This window comes from Lagopus leucura, unplaced genomic scaffold, assembly GCF_019238085.1.
Source record: "Lagopus leucura isolate 7727_CA_CO unplaced genomic scaffold, USGS_WTPT01 Super-Scaffold_73, whole genome shotgun sequence".
Classification (NCBI taxonomy): Eukaryota; Metazoa; Chordata; class Aves; order Galliformes; family Phasianidae; genus Lagopus; species Lagopus leucura.
The window spans coordinates 8679018-8702420 of NW_024962252.1; the positions used below are offsets into that span (position 1 = coordinate 8679018).

Here is a 23403-nt window from a genome sequence, read left to right on the forward strand (position 1 = left end):
AAAAAAAAAAAAAAAAAAGAAAGAAAAAAACTTGGGGGAGAGATAAGGTCTGGAAAACAATCTGGAATTGCCAGGCTGTTGGTGGGAGCTCTGCGGGGCTGGCGTCAGGAAGTCTGCGCCGCCTCTCTGACTGTTGATCCAGCTTTGTGCAGCTGCACTCAGCACAATTAGCTTGTAGAAACAATCCTGCTGTAGGCAGCCTCTTCCCTTCAAAGTGCTTTTCTATACTGATCCCCTCACATCACGACGCTGGAAATCAAGTCACAAGCCGACCACTGTTTGGCCAACATCATCTGTGGGAATTCATTAACCTCCATCCCAGAGATGCAACAAGAGATTGTTTGTCCAGAACTAAACTTACAGCTTAATATGATGTAGCCCATACAGGAAAAAACCTGTGTCCCCCTTTTTTTTTTTTTTTTTTTTTTTTTTTTTTTTTTTTTTTTTTTTTTTGTGCATAACAAGAAACACATTGTGCAGCTCTTTTCTCTCTCTTTTTTTTTTTTTCTTCAGGGGGTGGAGAGTGGAGCAGGAACCAAGCGTGAGCCGGCTCCTGCTAAAACTTTGCCATCGCGCTGCTTTTTGGTTCGTCGGGCTGCAGTTTCCATAGAAGCAACTTATCCCCGCGATCATCTTGTTGGGTGCACTTTGCAAGCTCATTTCCCGTCTGAGTTTGCTCCGCTGCTCTCAGATGCTGCAGCTGACACATTTCCTCCCCGTGCACTTTGCACCCACCTCATCCTTGCCCAGATGCTCGGGGCTGATTGTGCCTAAAAGGGGGTTTCATTGCTCTCTGCAGCTGCCTCGGGGGAAGGGAGTATTATTTTTTTGAATTCTGCTTTTCCCCTTCTCCAGCACCACGCAGGCGGCAGGCCTTCCTCACTGCCCTGTCCCAGCCTTGGCGCAAGGAAGCAGCCCCTGCCACGTGCCCATCTTGTGCGAGTGCTGCCAGTGACTGTGGGGCCCTGTCAGTGTGGCAGCCCTGGGGAGCAGCAGTGGAGACCTCTCCTTGCTCCCGACGTTACTCCTGGATGCTCTGCCGGAGTGCAGAGCCCCTGGGATCTCGTTGGCAGCATCCTGCTCCCCATCACCACTGCCTGGAACCTCAATTGGCCAGATGGTGCTCATTGCTTCCATTCTGAACTTCCTGCCGTGTCCCAAGGATGGCTGTCCCTTTCATCCTTGCTTCTGAAATGTTCCTTCGTCCATGGGTGTGTTCTCCTGCCCCCTCGAGCCTCCTCTTGTAGATCCTGCATCCCTAATTCTCACTAGTACCACTGCTTCCCCAAATCCTGCTTTGCTACAGCAGGGCTGGGCAACCCCCAGAACACGGTCGCACCTTTGCTGGGTCCCTTTTCCAAACTCCATTCTCTTCTGTGCCTTCTTTGCAGATGCCATGGATCTGCTCCAGCAAGACCTCTTTTCCCTCCCCCCACTATACTTCTGGATAACATTGCTTTTGTATGGCAGTGTTTGCCTTCATCTGCACTTCTGCACATTCCTCATCTGTTGCTGTTGTATTCCCGAGCTTGGAGGCTTGCAAGGTATTGTTCTGAAACATGCGTGTTTGGCCATTTCTTCCTTGACATCTGTATTTTGGGCCACCAACACTGGGCTATAGGATGGATGGGTCTCTGTTCTGACTGAGCTTTGACGTGCTTATTGCTTTATGGTCACACTCCCAGCTCTGCAGGAATGCCTTTTTACTCAAACCGTATTTTCTAGCACCACCCTGTGAAAAAGAACAGTGTTGTTTTGCAGTCACGAAGTCCAAGTTCAGACACTTCAGTTTTGATGTTTCTTCTGTCATGTAGGGTTTCTCATCTCTGTAGCAGGACCAGTGCCCCCAAGGCATTTCTGTGTAAACTCCACCTGCAAAGGGCTATTGCTGAGCTGATGCTACTTGAAGAATGTTGCCATGAAATCCATTTGAAAGCAACAGCTCTCTGGCACAGTAAGTGTTACTGGTGGAAGGTGTGTTAAATCTGACTATTAACTCTTGCCTATTTACCCCAAAGCAACTTTTTTTTTTTTTTTTTTTAATCTCTAACTACGGGATAATCCCCACTAACTTCATGTCTGTGTTTTAGTTAAGTGTCTCTAGGAATGCTTGTAGCAAACCAGTTGGGTTGCTCTGTGAGTTCTGTGATTGTGCTAAAAGTGAGGATCAAACAATTCCCTTCTTATGTAGGAGATGGTCTTTACTTACCCTGGCATGCCTAGTGATACTTTTAAATTAATATTTAAATTAGTAAATGTTGCAAATTTTACACCCCTCCGCAATTCTCTGCAAGATCCTCTTGGGATGGAAAGGAGAGGGTCCTGAGGTTACTGACAGCACCTCACCTGCACTGAGGAACAAACCAAGCTTTAAAGATGGCCTTGTGCTTTTGTTAGTTACCTGCCTGGCTGCTCCAGCTCCCTCAGCCTCTCTGTTTGGCCTGACTTTGGTTTTCAGGTACAGACCTGTGTGAATAAGGTCACAAAATGCTTGGCTCCATTTCACTGGATAAAGGAAGGATTGGAAACTGCGTTGGTCAGTGAAGACTTTAATACCTGTTCCAGGTCGGGTACCCACCACCACTGCCTTACAACTTAAATCTTAGGATAATTATGAGGATAGATGCTTCTGTATAGAACACTCTGTGCATTTGTTGTTACTCAGTAGTAATAATGTTTCATGAACACAGGGGAGGAATGAAGGCTGCACTGCAACTGTTGGTGAATCTATTATCCTGCCTTCCTTTACAGCACTGCACCTACAGGTTGAAAAGCTCTGTAATATGGAGTAAGCAGTACTGATTCAGTAGTTTACTGAAGCTACTGTTGTTGGTTCTGTTAGGACAAGATCCACAGTGCTTTTTAGCTAATGCATACAGCGAAATGTTTTACAGTCTGGGAAGGCTCATTCCGCTCAGGTTTGGATACTGGAAATGCAACTCAACCAAATGTGTGCAGCGAGTCCCAAATGCACCCTCTGAAGTCCCACTGAACCACGTGAGTTCTGAAGTTTCTTAGGCTGTAAAAACTTTGCTTCTCTGTGGACCCAGAATCAGTGTTATCTAGGTTAAGCTGACTTTCTTAGCCACTGTCTGCTGCATTAACCCATCTGGGAATCACAAAATAGGTACTTGTCTAAGTCTCTTGAGAATCCTGGTCCAGGAGGTGTGCTCAGATCATGCTTAAATGCACATTGACAGCGTGGAGCTTAGCACAAAGCACAGCAGCTGTAGCTGCTGGAAAGTTTAAGGGGGAGAGAAGGAAAAGAACTGCTTCGCTTTTATAAATCGTTTTTCTCGTGAGAGCACTTGCCCTGGAAGTGAGAGAGTGAATACTCTCCTCATTAGAGAGGTGTTACGAACTCCCTCCCGCTTGCAAAGCACCCCCAACGACCGAAGATAAGGCTGAGGTGGAGGATACCCACCCATCCTGTTGAAGCTTGCCGCTGTAAAGAAAAGGATGCAAATTTCAAAGGGCCAGAGGGATTACAAACAAGAGGGAGCCTGTCACTGTAGCTCTGGGGCAAAGGCATCTCCTGGATAGCAAGAAGCTTGAATGCCAGGCCTGGCCTGGCAGACTCACCCATTTTTGAGGGTGAGGTTCATCTCACCTTATCTTATTTACTTAGAAGTTTACTGTTCTTGTCTCTCCTCAGTCAGTGAGAAGAGAGAACAAGAGACACCTGCACAGAATGATTCATTCTGTGCCTGTTCAACACTGCTCTGGATGGAACAAATCTCCTTGCTGGGTGTTGTCTCTCTCCATCAATTCTCAACAGAAGTTAGACAACCAGTTCTGAGCAGAAGCCCAATTTACGGGTGCCACGTGAGATGAATTCTACCGTAGATGACTAATTTTTCTCATTCATCATACCTGCTTTTGGCCTGTAGAAGTTGGGCTTGTAACAAAGTTAGTCACTTTAGTTCTGTCTTTGTACAACGGCGATTCCCTCCCCTCGCAATCTGGAGACTGATAGCTGAGGTGAATTGACCTTGGATGATGTTTATCTTTGTCTGAGCCCTGCAAACTCCTCATGAACACGTGTGCTCCTCCTTTGCACTTGCTGGGCTGTCTGAAAATGGAATGTGGAACTATTAAATGACATTGTGCAAACTTATTTTGTGGATGGTCTGAGTGGCTGGAGAGACTCTACCATTTTAATTTGAGAGCTGCCAGTTTCATAAAAATATGCATTAAAATATAGGAAGATAGAGTCTTCAACTAGGACTTTCAAAAAAATGAAAGGCTGCTTATTTAAATCAATGGAGATCGGGTACTCTGGAAAGTACCACTAAGCTTATGTTGCATTTTAGGCACTTTCATCCAGAAAAATCTGTCTCTGACTTCTAAAACTGAAGATTGGGTGCCCTTAAAAATGCTACCTTTAATCCTATCCCTGAAGAGGCAAGTATGTAATTTTCAGTTTCAAAAAACTATAGTTTTTCATTTTTCATGACGTGGATTGGTGCTGAGGTGTGTAACAAGATAACTCCCCAGTATGTACCTCATTGTTTCATCAGAGATCAGCAAAAGGTCACCCAACTTTTTTATCAGATTTCAATTGCGTGCGTTTTTGTGCTGCTCTTCAGTTTGGTGCACGTACAGCCTGTGCAAAAGGATGAATGCAGAAAAAGGCAAGCTCTGTGTTTTTATGATTTAATATTTGTCAGAGGCCATCTAAAGGTTATGTCCAGCCATTTTCAAAGTTTAGATTGCAGAGGCAATAGTGTCCAGCTTGGCAAAATGAAAGTCGTATGTTCTGATGGGTGTTTAGCTGCAAACATAGCTGGAGACGATTCCACCACATTGTTCATGTCAGTCACTGTGTAGTCCTGAGTGCCTTCAAGTACTACGAGACACAAGCTTGAGCAACTTTTTTTTCTTATCAAAATACTGAAATTATGTGTGTATGCAAGATGTTTAAATTTGGCAACAGAAAAATAATTGGGAATGGGCTCAAAATTAAATTACTTAAGGCCTCAAGCTATTGTTTCTAGCAGAGACAAGAGGTCTGACAACATTAGAAGGATATGCAAACTTTTGAGAGTATTTTGGGCCAGAACAGAACAGCTGATTTATGCCTCGCTGAGGATCTCAGTTATTCTTGTTTGGATCTGGATCAGAATTTGGATTTTTTTTTTAAATTTCTTAATTTCCTGCTGTATCACTGTGCTTTCTTTTCAGCCCAGTAGCATAACTTCTGAGCTTTTGTGCTCTTTGTTCTCTTTCACAGCCCTACAGGTCTATTGATTCTGGAGGTGAGATTGATCTCACTTGATGTAAAGCATACATCTGGTAGATACCTATAACTAATCCTTTCTCTCAAGACTCTGTCTACTGACCACCGATAAAATCATTGCTTTTGCAGTGACTTTCACTCTAATCACAGAATCATAGAATCACAGAATCACTGCCATTGAAAAAGACCTCCAAGATCATCCAGTCCCACGTCCACCTACCACCAATATTTCCCACTAAACCACGTTCCCCAGCACATCTGAACGTTTCTTGAACACCTCCAGGGATGGTGTCTCAACCACCTCCCTGTCAGCCCGATCCAGTGCCTGACCAATCCTTTGGAGAAGAAATTTTTCCTAATGTCCAACCTGAATCTCCCAACTTGAGGCCGTCCCCTCTCATCCTACTGCTAGTTGTGCAGGAGTAGAGGCCAACCCTCACGTTGCCACAGCCTCCTTTCAGACAGTTGTAGAGCGCTGTAAGGTCTCCCCCGAGTCTCCTCTCCTCCAGACTACACAATCCCAGTCCCCTTACCCACTCCTCATTAGCCTCTCCAGACCCCTCACGGTTCTGTTGCCCTTCTTTGGACACGCTCCAGGGCTTTGATGTCTTTGTTGCAGCGAGGGACCCAAAACTGCACACAGTACTTGAGGTGTGGCCACAGCAGAGCTGAGTATGGGAAGACGATGACTTCCCTGCTCCTGCTGGCAGCACTGTTTCTTATACAAGCCAGGATGGCATTGGCTGCCTGGGCACACTGCTGGCTCATGTTCAGCCGAGTCTCCTGGACTCCCAGGTCCATTTCTTCTGCTCAGTTTTGTAGTACCTTTGTCCCAAGCCTGCAGCGCTACCTGGGGTTGTTGCGACCAAAGCGCAGGACCTGGCACTTGATCTTGTTGAACTTCATCCCACTGACCTCAGCCCAGTGGTCCAGGAGCCTGGGCTGGATCCCTCTGTAGGGCCTTCCTCCCCTCGGGCAGATCAACACTTCCTCCCAGCTTGGTGTCACCTGCAGACTTACTGAGGGTGCACTCAATCCACTCATCCAAGACATCAAGGAAGATACCAAACAGGACAGGCCCCAGCACCGACCCCTGGGGAGCATTACTCACGATCTGTGGCCCAGCCCTCCAGCCTGTTCTTTACCCAGCGAAGCGTGTACCTCACCAAGCCGTGGGCTGCCAGCTTCTCCAGGAGAATACTGTGGGAGACAGTATCAAAAACTATGCTGAAGCCTAGGTAAGATCATGTTGATATAATATAGCTAATCACAGAATCACCAACTTTGGAAAAGACCTCCAAGATCATCTGTTCCAACTATCCACCAGTATTTCCTGACTGAACCGTACAGATGGGCTGTGCCAGGGTTGGTTCTCAGACTTTCTAGATAACTGAAAATTCTGTTTTTCTTTATATTTGTCTGTGGGAGTTGACCCATTTTAGTTAAAATACTTGAAACACAGAGAAAATGAACAGTGATTAATGCACTTTCACCAAGAGCATGTTCTTGTTATGGTCTTGTGGAGTACTGGAGATTTACAGAACACAGTGTGTAACCTCTAGGCTAGATGCTCATAGTTGTGAGCTTTTTGCATTTCTGAGCCATAGTTCAGCCTGTTGTTGGATATGGTAATCTTTTATTATGGAACTGCTTGTTCATTTGCTGAACAGATGTGACCTATGTAGTTGAGAGAGACTGTCTGAAGTGGAAGCCTTGCCTCAGTTATTGTAAGAAGCATATGCAAAGAATAGTAAAAGAGGCAAGGTACACCCATAAAACTGCTGAATTCTGCTGTGGAGGAATTAATTCAATCCATGCGTCTGCCACAATGGTTTTTTTGTGAGATGACAGTGATGGACAAGTCACTTCAAGAAGAATTTGGTCAGGAGACTGCTTAGCACATGGGAAGTCGGTGGGAGTTGTTCTTAAATATCTAAAGTGTAATGAAAATGCCAAGCACTATGAAGTAACAGGTCCAAGCTATCACAAGCTTGGCAGCCAGAACTGGAGTTATTAACCAGTATGTTTTCTCGTCAGCTGCTTCACAAATAACCATTGTCTTAAAGTTAACAGATTATCATTTTTTCCTTGAAAAGTGAATGCCCCTTTTGAGGGTAGGACAGAATATATTCTAGTAAATGATTCATGGATTGACCGATGCTTATTGTAATAAGTGACATCCCAATTTCCAGTAAGCTTTTCAGAGACTGCAGATTGATTTTAGCTCCTGGTTTGCAAGTAGGAGCTCACAGGTGGTGCAGAGCTGGTGAGGTGACCATCAAGAATCAATTGAAGCCAGCAGAGAGTGAGAGAAGAAAGATAACACTTGTTTGGATGGGGCTGGAGGACCAGGGAAGATACCAGTCACGGCTGAGTGAGGACTTGGAGCCTGAATGAGGAGGTCTAAAGATTAAAGGGGAACAGGAGGGGTAAAAAATTCAAGATTCATATCCCTAACCATTTCTTTCGTCTTCTTCTTCTTCTTTTTTTTTTTTTTTTAAATTTTCATTTGAAATTTAAGAACTGAAATAAGGAACGGTACTCAGAAAGTGAATGCTTCTGAAGACATTTCTTGCATGTCTGTGCCCACTTATAGGTGGAACAACGTATGCTGCTTTTCACCCGAGCTAGAGAAATCTCATGACTTCTGGGACACAAGCTCGAGATTGATGCCATGAGGTTTGTATTAACCATCACATAAGTGGAAGTCTCTGGAAGAGACTCCGGAGCTGGTAGTTTGGGGCATGTATCTGAAATGTTGGGAATTACCAGTTGTGGTGTGAACCAGGGAAAAACAGGATATGAAGTGTTGGTCATCAGCAGACCTTTTAAACATCAGGTCACTTCTCTGAGAATTTTCTAGAAAATGTTCAGAATATTCTTGGGTTTCTGAGACGGGAGGTTTAGGTTGGTTATTAGGAGGAAGTTTTTCACACAGAGGGTGGTGACACACTGGAACAGGTTGCCCAAGGAGGTTGTGGATGCCCCATCCCTGAAGTCATTTGAGCCCAGGCTGGATGTGGCTCTGGGCAGCCTGGTCTGGTGGTTGCTGACCCTGCACATAGCAGGGGGTTGAAACTGGATGATCATTGTGGTCCTTTTCAATCCAGGACATTCTATGATTCTGTGATTCTATGATTCTTCTGAACCATGTCAGTAAGACCTCTGAAATACTAACAAGTGCCACAAGGTGAGAAAATCATTCTTTCTATCTGGATCCATTCAGTGCAATTTGGGGTACAGGATCTTTCCATTATAACTGGCATCGCTTTGAAGTCATATCTGCTATAAAACTTCTGAATAGTTGCTGGATTTGACTGTGTTTGCAGAAATTGTTTAGTACATTGTAGCTATGTTCTGCTTCAATTTTTTTTTTTTTGGTCTATTTTTATGTGAGCTGCTGCTCTGTTTCTGATAGCGTTTGTATAGATTCTATCAAGGGAAACAAATGTCATGGGAAAGATTTAGGTAATTTTTTTGCTGTCTATGGTTTTTTTTTGTTGTTGTTTTTGTTTTTTTTCCCTGTAAGGCAGATGTTCCTATTTTAAACCTGGTAAAGGCGTTTCCATTTGAGACGATTATTCTCTGCTTTGTACACAGAACAGAGAGAACAGAAACACACCTTTCAAATTGGCTGAGGGAGCAATGTGCAGTATACCAATTGCTCTCTTTTCCACTATTGTGGAGGGTTAAGCATGTGTGTATAAGCTGCAAATGTACATTCTTCTATAGGATGAGCAGGCTGCCCATGTGGTTGCACAGGAGTGGCTGTGGGAATGACATGAAACAGGCTGTAGATACTCCTTTGGTGGAGACTCAGTGATCTTGATGTTTTACACACATGGGGCCTGATGCAGAGACAGTAAAACCCAGGAGGACTTTCCCCATCAGCCTCATAGAATTGAATTCAGCTTCAGGTGCATTTGTGGATGTATATGAAGTATACAGCTGGGATTTGGCTGGGAGAACAGTTGTCTGTGAGAGTAGAAAGGGAATTTTTTTCACTGCTCTGGGGTGGTAAGTGAACTTTATCTAGCACCTTCCACTTGCATGTAGCCAGCCTGCTCAAGTTCATGGAATCATAGCATGTTCTATACTGATTCTGCCCTCGGACTGTAAAGAACAAGATAATAACTTTATTTTATGTACTAGAGAGCTAAATTATTTTAAAAGTCTTAGTTTAACAGGCAAAGATGAATTTATTTGCCAAAGAGGTTCAGAAGCAGCTTGGGAAACTGTCAGAACCCAGCTTTAACTGCTTAACTGGTGGCAGTTGTACTTAATAGCTCTCAGGCATGCTTGTAGTACAAGGGAGACTGGCACAAAATGTAGGATGTATGGGATTTTTCTCCAAACAACAGCAAATGCACTCAACACACAAATCGTATAGTTGAATAAGAAGAAAACCTGCATCTGCTGCACTTGCATGTTGCATCCCTTATTGGCTCTGCTCCTGTACTTGGGATAAGAAAGAACCTTGCTCGTTTCACTCTTTGTTTTGTCCAGCTCTATTAACTTAGCGCACTGCTGAACATTACCTTTGCTCTGCTTGCACTGCTGGCCTTTGCTGTCCTTTTCCCACCTAGATATCTTCATGCTTTCCTGTATCCTAACCCTCACATATGGAACAAAATCTGGAAAATTCTCTCCATCTGCTCTTCTTCAAATCACTCTGTGAGATGCACTTCGACCCTGATGCCTGTGGGGCACTGCTGATAATGGCCAGAGTGCAAGTTAAATTGTTTTCTAGCCAGCCAATGTGAAAACATGGTCATGTTATTTCTGCTGTGGTTTTCATATCAACCCCTTTCCTGCCAGGGAGGACAAATCCGTAATGCCTTTTTAGTAATGGCCAACTGTCTTTGGAAGCTGACACAGATAAGAACAGCTCTCAGCCCACTAGTTGTTACCTTCTTTCTCCTTGAGTCACGACTCCTCCAGTTCGCTTTTAGCCACCATATTCTTTTTGTTCTCCTTGACTTCTGTACATCTGTGAATGTGGCTCTCTGGCCTCACCAAGGGACTCTGTCAGCATCTACCCTTTCAGAATATGTTAACAGGTCTTGGCTCCAACCAGCAAAGGTCATTTTTTGGGGACTGGCTTTCTTGCATATACAGCCACTGATCTTAACCCTTTACGGAGTGACAAAAAGACTTCCTTCCCATTTGCTCTTACTCACCTGACTGTGTTTGGAAGGGGCGGGCATCTTAGCTAATCAGAGCTTCAGTCAGGCAATTCCTCAAATTGTTTTAGGGTTTTTAATTAAAACTGTAGGCTTCAGCATCAGGTGGCAGAGAGCCAGAAGCAGTCATCTGACAATAGCATTCACCATCTACCAACAATAAGGGAATTCCTAAGCGCACGCCTGGGAGGATTCTGAAATGCTGTGAACGACTGAGATCGGTGTTTGCAAAGCACCCTGCAACATTTGGCCTTGCATGTCTGCCGATTTTTACATTATATAAACAAAACGCTATAATCTCCACATAGCACAAGGATACTGACTTCTGTTTATACTGTCCAGAGCACAGATGCTGAGCATGAATGCATGAGCAGTCCTTTTGTATGGTGTTTGACACTTTCTGTGGCTGTCTGCGCTGTTTTTTAATATACAGAATCCCCGGTTCTCCGCTGCCTTGCACCCTGTCTATTCATTCTCACCCCTGTGAAGTGAGGGTAAAACACTATCAAAACAAAATGGTACCACTTTGCATGTTTTCCACTCAGTTTGTACAGGTGTAAATGAGTACAGAGAGAACAGGGCAGAGCAGAACCTGACCTGCAGTCTGTCTCTCCATGCGTCAGGGGTCTTGAAGTGGGGTATGACAGAACAAACACAAGCTGTTACCTTGCCAGTTTTGCTTTTTTGTTTGCTTTTTGTTGTTGTCGTTGTTTTAAAGTCAAGCAGCTTGCAGGGATGACAGATGCAAAAGTCAGTCAGTACTTAGTTCCTGTAGTCCTCACGTGATGTCTTCTCATAGAGTAATGAAAGTGTTACCCGTGGCAGAGGTAGATGTGCGTGATTACTGGTATGGGAGCATGGTTGTCAATGTGAGGAAGCTCTGAGTAGTTTGGCTGTTGCAGAGAGAGAAAAATCCTTACATTACCTTAGCTTTTATAAATTATTATAAAGGAGGCTGAACTCTCCAAGCTGGGTCCTGGAAAACAGTGGCGCTCAGTTTTTAAATTTAATTCTTATTCTTTTTGTCCTTAAAGCAGCAGAAGGCTATACCCATCCTAAATCATTTTAAATTGTCTTCTGATACTGCTTAACGCATCTCTGCAGGCACGCACTTGAGCTTTCTTCCAAAAGAAATGGTGGCTCCTTTCTGTGCTCTCTACACAAAGCCCAGCTCTCTGGCACTTGCCCTACTTTCCTGAGCATCCAAGACCATCCAAGCCCTAGTCTTTGTTTTTACCCAGACACAGGATTTATTTATGACACATAGATATCATTATCACTCCTTTGCTGGATGTTTTTCGTAAATACAGATCCTGCCTATTCCTCGGCCCCAGTCTTCCCTAAACCTTCTCTTTGTTTGTCTGATATTTTCACTTCCAGAAATCCTGTCCAGCTACAGCTCTCCAAATCCTTCAGCTCACACCATTACCTGCTGTAAATGCTGGTTTGGGGCTGACTGCCTGCTTGTAGAGGAGCAGCATACTGCCTTAATGGTTCCGGCAGGTAGGAAGGAGGTGAATCTTTGAGAAGGGCCTTGACTCTGCAGTGCCTTGTGTAATCAGTGGGTTAGCATTGCACTGTGCCCTACTTCTGATAAAACATGAAGGTGTTGTACAGTGCTGTTTTCAAATGTTGTCTCTGGAAGGCAGGATAAGAAAGTCAGCAGACATGGTGGCTGCAGAATGGAAAGTGATATACATATAATGAGCTTTGCTATTAATGCAACAAAAAATGATGTTGAATTGCACCATGAATATCCTTCCAAGAAAAGAATGTATCAAAGCTTTATACAGATTAATGCTGGCAAGATCTGAATTGAACAAATATTACATAGTTCAGAGGCTGTTGTACTATGTAGGAAGAATGGTCCAGAACAGTAAGTATTTTTTCTTATCTTCAATTGCAATCTCAACCTTACCACTGCATTAACATAGGCACCCATTTTTAGAAATGATGTGTATTTTCGTGACTCATTTGAGTGCTCTGTAATTATTTGTATGCAAATGTGATGTATTAAATATTCTCACAGTCTCACACTTTCCCCTCCCATTGGAGTGCATACACAGTTAGGAGTGGTGGTGTTCCTTCACCTTTCCTAAACTGTCTTGTGCCTGGTTTCTGGTAATATCTGAAGAAATACTTACGTATGTAATTTCAGAGCTGCTTTAAAGTGGTAGGACAAAAAAGCCCAACCCTTTATATCAAAAAGCATTTTTACAATAATGCTACATTTTCGTATCTAAATTTGAGAGGTCTCAAAAAGGCTAAAAATTTTCTTCAGCTTTGAGGGAAAAAATAAATGCTGGCCTGAGAACAAACATGTGGAAATTCAGCTAACAGGTAATGTATCCATCGATGCACGTGTAGGCTTAAAATGAAATTGCCATCTCAACCATGGCTAAAAAAGAAACCCACAGATGATGAATAAATATATATTGGCTAGAATAAACACAAAATGCAATGCCAGATGTGGACAGTGCAGAATGCAGAAAGGCAGTAAGGTAAGTAAACATCAATTTACTTACCTTAGGCAGGATTAGCCTTAGTTAAGAAGTGGCAATTCTAGTGAGAAACAGAACTGGAAATCTCTTTTACTGAAACCAGTTGAGGTATCATTGTAGCTAGAAGGAAATCTGCCTGGTCTGTCACTACTGTACAGTTTGAGGTTTTTCAGCAGCAACTTGCTGCCCAAAACATGCAGTTCCAAGTCTGCCTTTGCTTCAGAATATTTCTGGCAGAGTTGTAGGCTTTACAGCCCAACAAATTTTGTTTGCAGCTTTTGTCTTGTTTTTCAGAATGCACCTTTTTACTCCCATTAAGCACCCATAAGATCTTCTGCAGGAATACCTCCTGCAATGCTATCACAACATATCTCTGTCAGTCAATATTGTGGTGTCTCTCAAAGTTCAAATGACTCCAGTGGATTTTTCCAGAATTATTTGTTCAGCAGCAATGCTTTTGGAGTTCCTGTGGAACTTTATGCAGATTTGATGACCCTGTATGTTTTTGTGCTTCTCGAAGTATTTAGGCTTTCCAGGTTTCTCTTAAGAAGTTTTTTCTAGGCCATTTCTTTCTAAAACAATGAAAATATAAAGCAACTATAAAGGTTAATTGTACATTGGAACTCACAAAAGCTATGGTGGCTCTTCTGCTGTCTCTCAGAGGTCTACTGTGTCCCACAAAATTTATTTTAAAAGGTGCCCCCTAACATCATATGTTTGCTTGCAGCTTTACTACAAGTAAGGGTAGAATTCACCTTACAGATTAAGACAACAGTGTATAGAGGCTTATAAGTTTTAGATTTAGTTGCCAACATACAGAAGTCCAGCACTATCTGAGGTGTTCCAGTCTTGCATCTGGCCTTCAGCTGCTGCTCCCTGTTGGTCAAGAAGTCCATAGATGGTGTGCCATTCTTACCAGCCTGCATTAGGTGTTTTGGATACCTAATTACCTCCCAAATGACAGTGATTGTAGTCATCAGACATATAATCGGTCCTCTCAGTGAGTCTCAGGGAATGTCCAACCAATGCCTTAACGTGCATGGCTGCCTCTGGCTTATTTGAATGGCTTTGTAGCCTTTCACCACTAACTCATAAATTGACACCTACAGATACACGCTAATATTATTTCTCATATTCAAGGGGATAAATTGCACTCTAGATGTCATGTGTTTGTTATTTCTGGAATGGCCTGTGCTACCAATACAGGAAAAAAATGCTGGATTGAACTGGAGATCCATTATATTGGTCTGCAGACAGAAGATAGCACACCCAAGCGCACATTCACTCACGTGCTGTGTGATACCCCAGTGGTTTTCAGACATTCTGCTGATTTGGAACACTTTCTCTGTTTTCTTCTTCAGAGCTTGCCATCTCTTCTAAGGAGCCCAGGCACAAGTCTCTGCTGTGGTTGCAGTTAAGGTGGCTAAGTAGCTAAATGGCAATGAACTCAAGTATCCTTTTGTTGACACACCTCTGACTGTGAGCTGATCAGTTGTAGGGCAGCTGAGATTTCTGTGCTGATATAAAGTTAAGCAAGCTGTAAAAGATGTATGTAAACAAACTGGAAAGAAGAGAAAGCAGAAGCTAGGTACCCTATCTGGCTACAAGGTCTCCTGAACATTGAAGTATAAGGTCTTATAAAGGAAGCACTCCCTCTTCTATTAATGACAGCATCATTAGCAGTGCAGATATATAGATCTCTTAAATTAATAGTGCAACAGATTGTTCCTGCTGCACTTAAGAAGCAGTTCAATGTAACAACCACAAGCTAAAATATTACCAAGCTTGTGAACTTCAAAGCAAACTTTCCTTCTTTTTAAAGAGTTTTAAAAAACAGCTGAGCATATTTTCTCCTACCTCATCTTTAAAGAAATTACAAAAGAATGTATACAGGAGGCCTGAAGTTCCTGCCAGTCCTTCATCTTGGTTTTGTTGGCATATTGGCAGGGAATCTGGACACTGAAATTTACTCTTAATGAGGACCTTGTTTTACGGATGTGTTCTTGTTCTGTGTGGTAATGCTTATCTGAACTGCTTGTTCTCTTATGGAGGGCCAAAAAAGATACCTTGAAGATAAACACTGAAGTAACGAGTCAAAATGCTTACTTATTTATTAAGTTTGGGAGGAATGGCTGGTCATTAAGTTGAATTTATTGATTTATGTATTGGTTGATTTTAAGTGTACAGTATATCTGCAATCTTTTCAAGGATTGGTCAACTAAGAGAAAAAAAGTGTGCTTTCTTTGGCTTGTGATGGATTGAACACAGAGGCAGCAAATATTAGGTAGGAGTTGATCAATGCAAAAGAAAGCTGCAGATAGTAGTTTGAATGGAAACAATGATTTAGCTGAAGTGTACCTGAACAGGAACTTGAGGTGGAAAGCAAGAATGTGAAGAAGTGGCAAGGACAGCAACTGTGCAGTGGAGCAAATGAAGAGAACCTGAAAACACCTATAAATGAAAAAAAAAGCACCGAAGTAAGTAGCAACCAGCAATAGCCAAGAAGGATTAAAGCAAGTGAGAGAAAGCCCAGAAATGCAGAAATGCATTGTTCTTACTGTTGATTGCTAAGAATCATTAAGTGACTGTCACTGAATGCTGGATTAAAAGCAAGGGAGATGAAAAGTCAGAGGCTCTTTGATGGGAGAGAGAAATGATGTGTCTGCCCCTTGAAAGTCACAGGCAGGGTTTCTATTGGTTTTATCAGAGCAGAATTGGACTCTCTTTGAGCTGAGCTGATGAAAAATAAATGCTTTTATTTTGCAGTCCTACATTTATATGCAATTCATATGTTGTCTTACATTCCATAGGTGGAGTGTTTATCCTCAGGAAAATTTTCAGGACTGAGAGCCCTGCAGTATCTTTCCTTGCTTTTTCACTGGTAGCAGAGAATGTCAGCTCCTCAGTACTTCTGTGCCTCAAACCTCCAGACACTGGTAGCTAGGAAATGTTGTAGCCTCTGTGTCTGGTAGCTTGTGTCCTTTTCTGAGGGACTAATAGAGCTGTCATTCGTGTTGGAGATTTTTCTCCCAGCTCATTTGTAAAACTGGAATTAACTGAGTAACTTGCTGACCAAATAGCTGAGTAGATGTAGGAGGCAGGCTGACAGCAGACTCAGTTTCAGCCAATCTGTGATTCCCTGAGCAAGGTGTCTGATTCCTTTATAAACTTCTGTGGGTCTGATTCCAAACAGAATTATCTTTCCGTTTGTTTTCATTCAATACAAATCTGGTAAGTGTGGTTGACTGAAGAGCAAGGCGTCTCTCACTTTTTGAGGAGAGGAGAAAGGGAATATTTTCCTGTGTCATGTAGTGTCACTGAATCAAACAGCCCTAAGTAATGCTCTAAGTAATTGCAGTGAAAGCACTATTAGGTACGGGAATGCCAGGAGATCTGTAGTCCTGGTTTCTGCCGGCAAGTATGAGTCCGGTTGGCTGAAGAGCCAATGTCACCTTTAGTTCCTCCTCACTCTGCATTAGAGCAGCTGCATGCAAGAACTGCTGAGCTGCTCTGACCGAGGAATGAACACCATGCAGATGCGGTGCCAGCGTCCCATTCCAAACAAACAAGTCTTTTCCCTTCATCAGCATTGCTATGTGCAAACAACATCTTTGAGGGTTTATAGCTTTGTGGCAGACGGGATGCTCCGCTGCAATCTCAAGATAATAGGTGTAGTAACTTTGTAAATACTTTGTATGAGCTGTTCGCTGAGGACAATGTTTGTATACTGAGTTAAAAGACTTTCTAGCATGATTGCATTGTTCCTAATAGTAGCCTATAGGAACAAGCAAGGGGGGAGATGCATAACACCTGGATAATAGATAAACAATCTCTTTGCAAATATTGGAGAAGCAATTGAAACACAATGCCATATATCTATCCCCCAGGCTGTATTTAAATAGCCTGAGCTGAGAATAAAGAGGTCTAAAGTGCCTTGAATAGATAAAAAGCTCTTTCGAAGAAAGGATGCAATCAGTTGCCAGTAGGTGTTCCAAACACAAGAGAACACCCAGTTTCCTTTGCATCTGTTTCTTTCGCGTCTGTCCTCTCTCAGCAAGAGCATCTTCTCCACAACCACTGGCAACTTCTCTGCTCTCCCACCCCCGTGCTGCTCTCCCAGTCAGCAGCCCAGCTCTGTCAGCAGCTGGGTGTTTGAACCGCTTGGAAATCCTCCTGCCTGCACAAGAACAGCCACAATGTGCTGCAGAGGTGGCGTGTGTGATTTCTTGGGAACAGTGGTTGCATTTCCTTTTCGTAACTGTGGTGCCAATGGGCACGTGGAAAACCTTGGTAGAAACCATCCCTTTGGTGTGTGAGGCTGCCACAGCAGGGCTTACTGACAGGGACTTGAAACTTGTCTCCACTTTACTCTCAGTTCCACATTTTTGCTGCAGCAGTTGTGTGGAGGCCCAGAATCACTTCACAGGATGAGGTCTCTTGCAGTGTTTTGTCTGAATTCAGAGGGACCAGAGAGGCCCCTAGGTAGGATGGTATTTGTCTTTGCTCAATATGTCTTGCTCGAACAGTTAGCATTGTGTTAAGTGGTAGAAACTTTAGTTAGCTTGAAAGCTAAAGCACAGACAAATGGAGTGGGCTGATTCTAACTGACTCAGCAGCTGTTTTTCATGGATAGGTAAAACAAAGTCTTTGTGGGCAGGGTATTCTTTTGCATAATCTGCTATAGAAGTTCCAGATGTTTTTTCTTTGCAGTGTTTCTTTGCAGATGTTATTTTTTTCTTTCCTTTCCTCCTATTTCTATACAAAGAAAGATTTTTCCCAAATTGTTCTGAGCATTTTAAAGCCATTGTACATACTCATCAAATACTCCTTTTTTTTCTTTATTTTTTCTTTGCATCATGAGACTGTTGTCATGCGTCCTAGAACCTGTTTGGATACATCCAGAGTCATGTTTCTGAATAACTCTAATAGTGGAGATGTGACTGTGCCTTACCGCTGTCTATATAGTATAGAAGGAATAGCCTCAGACTTGGATCTTAGTATCCTTAAACATAAGGATATGTAAGGGTTAAAGATGTCAGGATTAAAACCGTGCCTGTTTGGCTGTTCCCACTAATAATAGATACTTCTTCATTTATTCACTTTTGAAAGCATTTGTATTCTACAAGTATTTTTTGTTGCTCCTTTTACAAACAAATAGGAAATACATCTGGAGAATCATGATAGTGCACCTTTCCACACCAACCACAGTAAAGGATACTTTTCCCTAGGAACTGAACCAGCACAGATATGGTCACCTGCCTATACTGCAGCATTTAGTTAGAGATATGAGTGTATGTGAACGGTCTGTGGTCCTACATCTCCCAAGGCATTGTCTCAGATTTGGGCCATGCCCATAAGATATCCATAGATTGATGTTCCTTAGTAAAGCATGTCTTCTCTTACTGGAGACACTATTAAATATTTGTGTTGGATAAGGGTAAGAAATGTCACGCTTTCTGTTCCCAAGCTCTTCCTGATGGCCTGCTTCTGGACTCTTTTTCCATCACATTACCTCCATTTTTATGATGTTGCTGATGCAGTTTCCCTCCACAGCTGTCTGTGGCACCAAGTTGTAGAATGTTGGTAATTTCTGTGTTGGGTACTTTTACATGTTTTAAATCAGTCTATCTCATTCGAGTTTAATTGTGTTACCCTTAATCCTAGTGTTGTGAAATTTGTTGAAGAGGTCTGCTTTACAGCTTTTACACCACATTTGTGATTCTATAAACCCTGCTCAGATTCCGTTTCTCAGCTACCTCTCCTTCAAATTGGAGCCCTAATTATTTTTAGTCTTTCATTCCTTCCTAGAGCAACCACACAATCACTTTGTTTAATTTGCCTTTCTCGGTACATGCTATATTTCTCTTATATCTGTCCTGGGATGTAGGGACCAGAACTGTGAACAGTAGTCAAAATCTGACACATTTTCTCTAAGAAGAGCTTTTATTCACTTGCCCCATAAATGCCCATCACTCTGATCATGATGTGTCTGTCAGCCATACTGCTTCCCTCTAAGTTGACATGTTGGATTGCTGTTATTCTAGGGTGCTGGAGGGGAATCGTGTGCCGTATCTTCCTGGTTTCCAATCCAAGGTGCCAAAGTCTACTGGGGCACAGAGTTGACTAGCATAAAATGATTCATGCAGACCAGAAGTGGAATGCACATTGATCAGAAGTTGAATATGTGCTGACAAACCACCTCAAAAAAAAAAAAACACAGAAAGTAAGTGACCAATCTCTTTAGTTGCTATGTGCCTAACCTTAGATATATGCATCTATAAAGATACCTGCTTTTGTACTTCGTGAGGTATTTATTAAAATAGTGTATTACTCTGAGAAAGCTTTAGTTTTCTAATGAAGGCACATATCACAACAGTACCTACATATTCATTGCAGATAGCATATTAAAAATCCAAACCTACTCATATTTGTTCTTTAACTTCACAGATATTGAACCATGGCCATTAAAGTTGAGGTCCGTACACCTATGGACTGAAGGAAACTTTCAAGATAGTTTCAAGATAGTTGTAAGTTGTAACAGTCTCCTTTCAGCAATTATTTATACTGATGGACTTAGCATTTTGTTGTTAAACATTTTGTCATCCTGGGATATTCCTAAAAACATATTCTAATAAAAAAACTGAAAAATTGAAGTTCACCTTGTATGTACTACTCTGGACAGCTCTATCTGGAGAAAAATAAATACAGCAGATATAAATTAAAAGGCAAGGGGGCAAAATGATCTGAGCTGGAAAGAGAAGAGTGCAAGTTTATTTTATTTCCTCGGTTGTGTAGGAGTCTTGTTAACCAGTATGTAATGCATAGTCATGTAATAAAACATGCTAGACATTAAAAGGCAAAAACCCAGTTCACAGATGTTGTAACGTTATGAGATAATTTTAGGGAGTGAATGGGGTGAAAAGGCTGGATTTGTTAGAGAGGAAAATACCTATGGAGGCCTTTTCTGTGAGCAATACCATGACTTCATTACCATGTCAATTCTGGGAAAAGGCTCTGATTTAACACAGCAGTTGGCTGGATCCATATGGAGCTGATGAACCTCTGAATGAATAGTGAATGGAAAAACTGCTGGAATCTGCCTTCAGCTTTGTTCCCAGGATGACCAATGTAAAAGGCCTAAGAGCAATACTGCACAGATGGTGTAAAGAGGTAAGAAATCTGCAGGGTTTAGTTTACTTTTTCTTATCCTACATTATTTGGGGTTTTATTTTGTTTTTAGACGTATTTCAGTTTCTCCTGCTCTATTTGTTTAAATGTCTTTACTTACAAAAAATGTAAAAAAAACCCATAACAGAACAGCTTTTGGGAAATGAAATCTATAAGTGTATGTAGCACTGAACATTTACATAAAAATACAATCTAAAACATTGAATTTTGTATGGTATAGAAGTAATTGAAAGCATAATTACAAAATAGTGAAAAGGGCTAGTTAAAATTTAACAAAGAACTTTGGAATTACTTCTTCAATTCACCCTATGTTGTGGGAATATGCAGATGTTCACATTTACACAGTCATGTATGTCCACTAGGGTTACATGCTTTTATAGTCTGAAGCATCCTCACAAGTGCCAATACAGTAAATCAAAAGACTCTCTGGCATTATCTAGTTTCCTTTCTGGCTTTAAAAGTTAGAACAGATGTCACAAGAGAGGACAAAATGGATTTTACCCACCGAGAGGAGCTTTTCTTGCCATCATTAATAGGAGGCTCCTTGAAATGCTAATGTACACAGTTTGTGTTGCCGGGTTTGCATAGAGATGGTGGGAAACAGCTCTGATCCCAACAAAACCTTTTGTTATTAATCAAGAAAATCTGCTCTTCTGAAACAGCAAAGCACTGAAATGGTGTGGCTACTTGCAATGCAGAGATCTCTATAGCAATCTCCAATGAACAAAAATGTAATAAAAACTGTTCTACGAGATACGGCACATGTAGCAATTTATTTTCAGTGATTTTGCATACAAACTTTCTACTTCCCTTTGTCATTTCAGCACGGATATTTACAGTTGAAAGAATATACTGTTTTGCTATTTCTTCTGAATCTCCACTCTTTAAAATGTTTCATTTCATAGTAAATCTAAAAACAAGCTTGGCTCAAAAAGAACTTTGAAAAGCAAGCTTTTTCTTCAGGAGAAAAAATGTATAATGGAGCGTGAGTTTCTGTTTGATTTGCTGCTAATACCGTGTAAGATATTTTTACTTCATTGGAATATAGGATTATGAGATCTTGTGAGCCCTTTATCAGTACAAACGTCCTGTGCAATATTAGGGCTAGTGTGTTCCAGCTTTTCTAAATAGGACTTGGTAATTTTTAGTAACCTTTACAAGGAGCGGTTCAGACCTTGGCATTGCATAGTGACATATGACCTCCTATTTTTAAGTAATACCTACACAATTAAATCTGCTGTCAGCATTCATTGCCTTGCTTAGGATGCCTCAGCAGAAGCCTTCTTTCCCGAAAGTATGAATTGCAGCCAAAAATTCAGGGAAAGCCTGAATTAAGATGTAAATTCTTCGCCTAGCATTACTCATCACTGGAATCTCTGGCCCAGTGTCTGATCAGAGCTACATTAAATTCCCTATCAATTTATTGTGCACCAGTTCCACAGCACACCGATGTGTCCTTTCACCGATTCATTGTGCTGAGACCTCAATATACAGGCATAGGAGAATGAACTGGGGATGCTTTTAATTTCCTCGCCTCTGTGGATCTAGAGCATAGATTATCGTGGTTTAGTTTTCATTGTGTTTTTAATGGTGGTATTAAACAGGTAGTAGAAATAAATAAAAATAACTTATGATTCGTGCAAGTTGTTTGAGATGGCCGTTGAATTGTTATGGGACAATACGGCCTCTGCCATAAATTTTAAGAGGAAGCGTTTATTTGTTCATAGATCTGCCTGGTAAAGACAGCAGGAAAGAAAAGAGTGGGATAAGTTGGGCTGGGGAGTTCATGTGAGAAAAGCTGCTGAAAGATCAGTGATTCCATCACCGAGGAGCTGTTTCACGGGTAAGAAATACTGTAACAGGCAAGCAGGGAGAAACAAAGCTGTAAGAAAACTTTGAAGTCGAAGTGCCTTTGGCATCATAAGAGGTGATAGGTGAAGCGACCAAGCCTATCTCCAGATACTTCCTGCGGAAGGATTATCCATTCTTTTAAGCTTCCATGTGTAGAATTTTCCCCAGTCCCCTTTTTCCTTTCAACTTCACAGCTACGCTTTCGACTTCATGGCAGCAGCCCGTCACAGGGATGCAGTGCCTGCTCCCGCTGCCACCGGGCCTCCACCACCTCTGCTGCTAAGCAAAGCACCTCGCTTCCCCTGCGGGTGAGGCCAGATTAACTTGCATGAGGCTGTGCTGGAAATCCCGGCTGGCATGGAGGGGGTACTGTTCATCCAAAATAACATGCAACAGCAACAAAAAGTCCTACAGAGCGTGCTTAGTAGGACCTGCTAGGGCTTTTGTCAGGGACTAATGACTTTGACCTCACTCTCCGATCCCTCAGCACAGAGATAAGGAAGAAGACTATTCTAGGGAAAAATCTTGATTAGGAGGGCTGAACCTTTCTCTGTCAACAAGATATCCTATAAACCCCTTGTTTTAAAAGCACTGACAAAGCAAAGCTGTGGAACACAAGAGTATTGAAGGTGTGCTGTCTGTCTGAGAACTTCTGTCTACCTACCCGTAAAGTTTCTGTGCTTGAGTCATATGTCTCCAAATGCCTCAAAATTTTGTAGAAGCAAAAATCTATACAGTTCAAACTGGCTGAAATCTGTAGCTCAGCTTATCTTGCTATACTGTGAGATAAATGATATTTAGGTAGTTTGAAATGCATCCGTGCAGCAATTTTTGGATAAACTGTGTTCTAAATCAATATAAGTTGTCTGTGTGGATGTTAGACCAGAGGATTTTTATCACGGATTAAATGTTAACTGGTTCACAGGTTCTTTATACTTCCCTGTATAATCCTTGCCAAATTTTGTTCTCACTTCCTCGGGTTCTAAGTAACTTCTCTGCATTTGAAGTGATTATTCTAAATTTGCACCGGTTTAACAGACCAAAATTTAGCTTTAAGGAGTGTGTTTATAAAGTCTGGGGATAAGATTCTGCAAGAGGTGAGTCCAGTTCAGGTATGAGCTCTTTCTGTACACTGCATTGTAGGGAAATCTTGTCAAGGGATTTATGTACTTGAAAAATGGGTGCAAACTGATATCAAATCAAAACTTTTCTCTTGTTCCTTTGATAACATTTTACAGCCAAGCTAAATAGGCAAGGTGCAAGAACAAAATATGCGAAGCACAGCTCCAAGCTGTAAGTGTTTATAAGGTCCAGTTCCTTTTTGTGGAGTTAAAATAATAATTTTACAAGTCAGGCTGCATATGTAAATTATCTAGGGATAGATCTTCCATAGGGTTTCTAAAATGAAGTCAATATTTATGATATGAGGGCCTTTGAGCTT

The 23403-nt window shown here is 42.0% G+C and overlaps 1 protein-coding gene and 1 long non-coding RNA gene across 2 annotated transcripts; both read left to right on the forward strand.

The window, feature by feature from the left end:
- Positions 1-324: 324 nt before the first annotated feature.
- LOC122189684 lies at positions 325-19558 on the forward strand. Its single transcript, XM_042889035.1, has 7 exons — positions 325-339; positions 466-641; positions 1392-1544; positions 1815-1954; positions 11803-11925; positions 18968-19146; positions 19371-19558. Exons 1-6 carry the CDS (start codon positions 325-327, stop codon positions 19048-19050), a joined length of 690 nt encoding a protein of 229 aa, XP_042744969.1. The 3' UTR covers positions 19051-19146; positions 19371-19558.
- LOC122194333 lies at positions 2150-4117 on the forward strand. Its single transcript, XR_006183115.1, has 3 exons — positions 2150-2565; positions 2895-2997; positions 3656-4117. It is a non-coding gene; the product is annotated as an uncharacterized LOC122194333 (long non-coding RNA).
- Positions 19559-23403: the final 3845 nt, after the last annotated feature.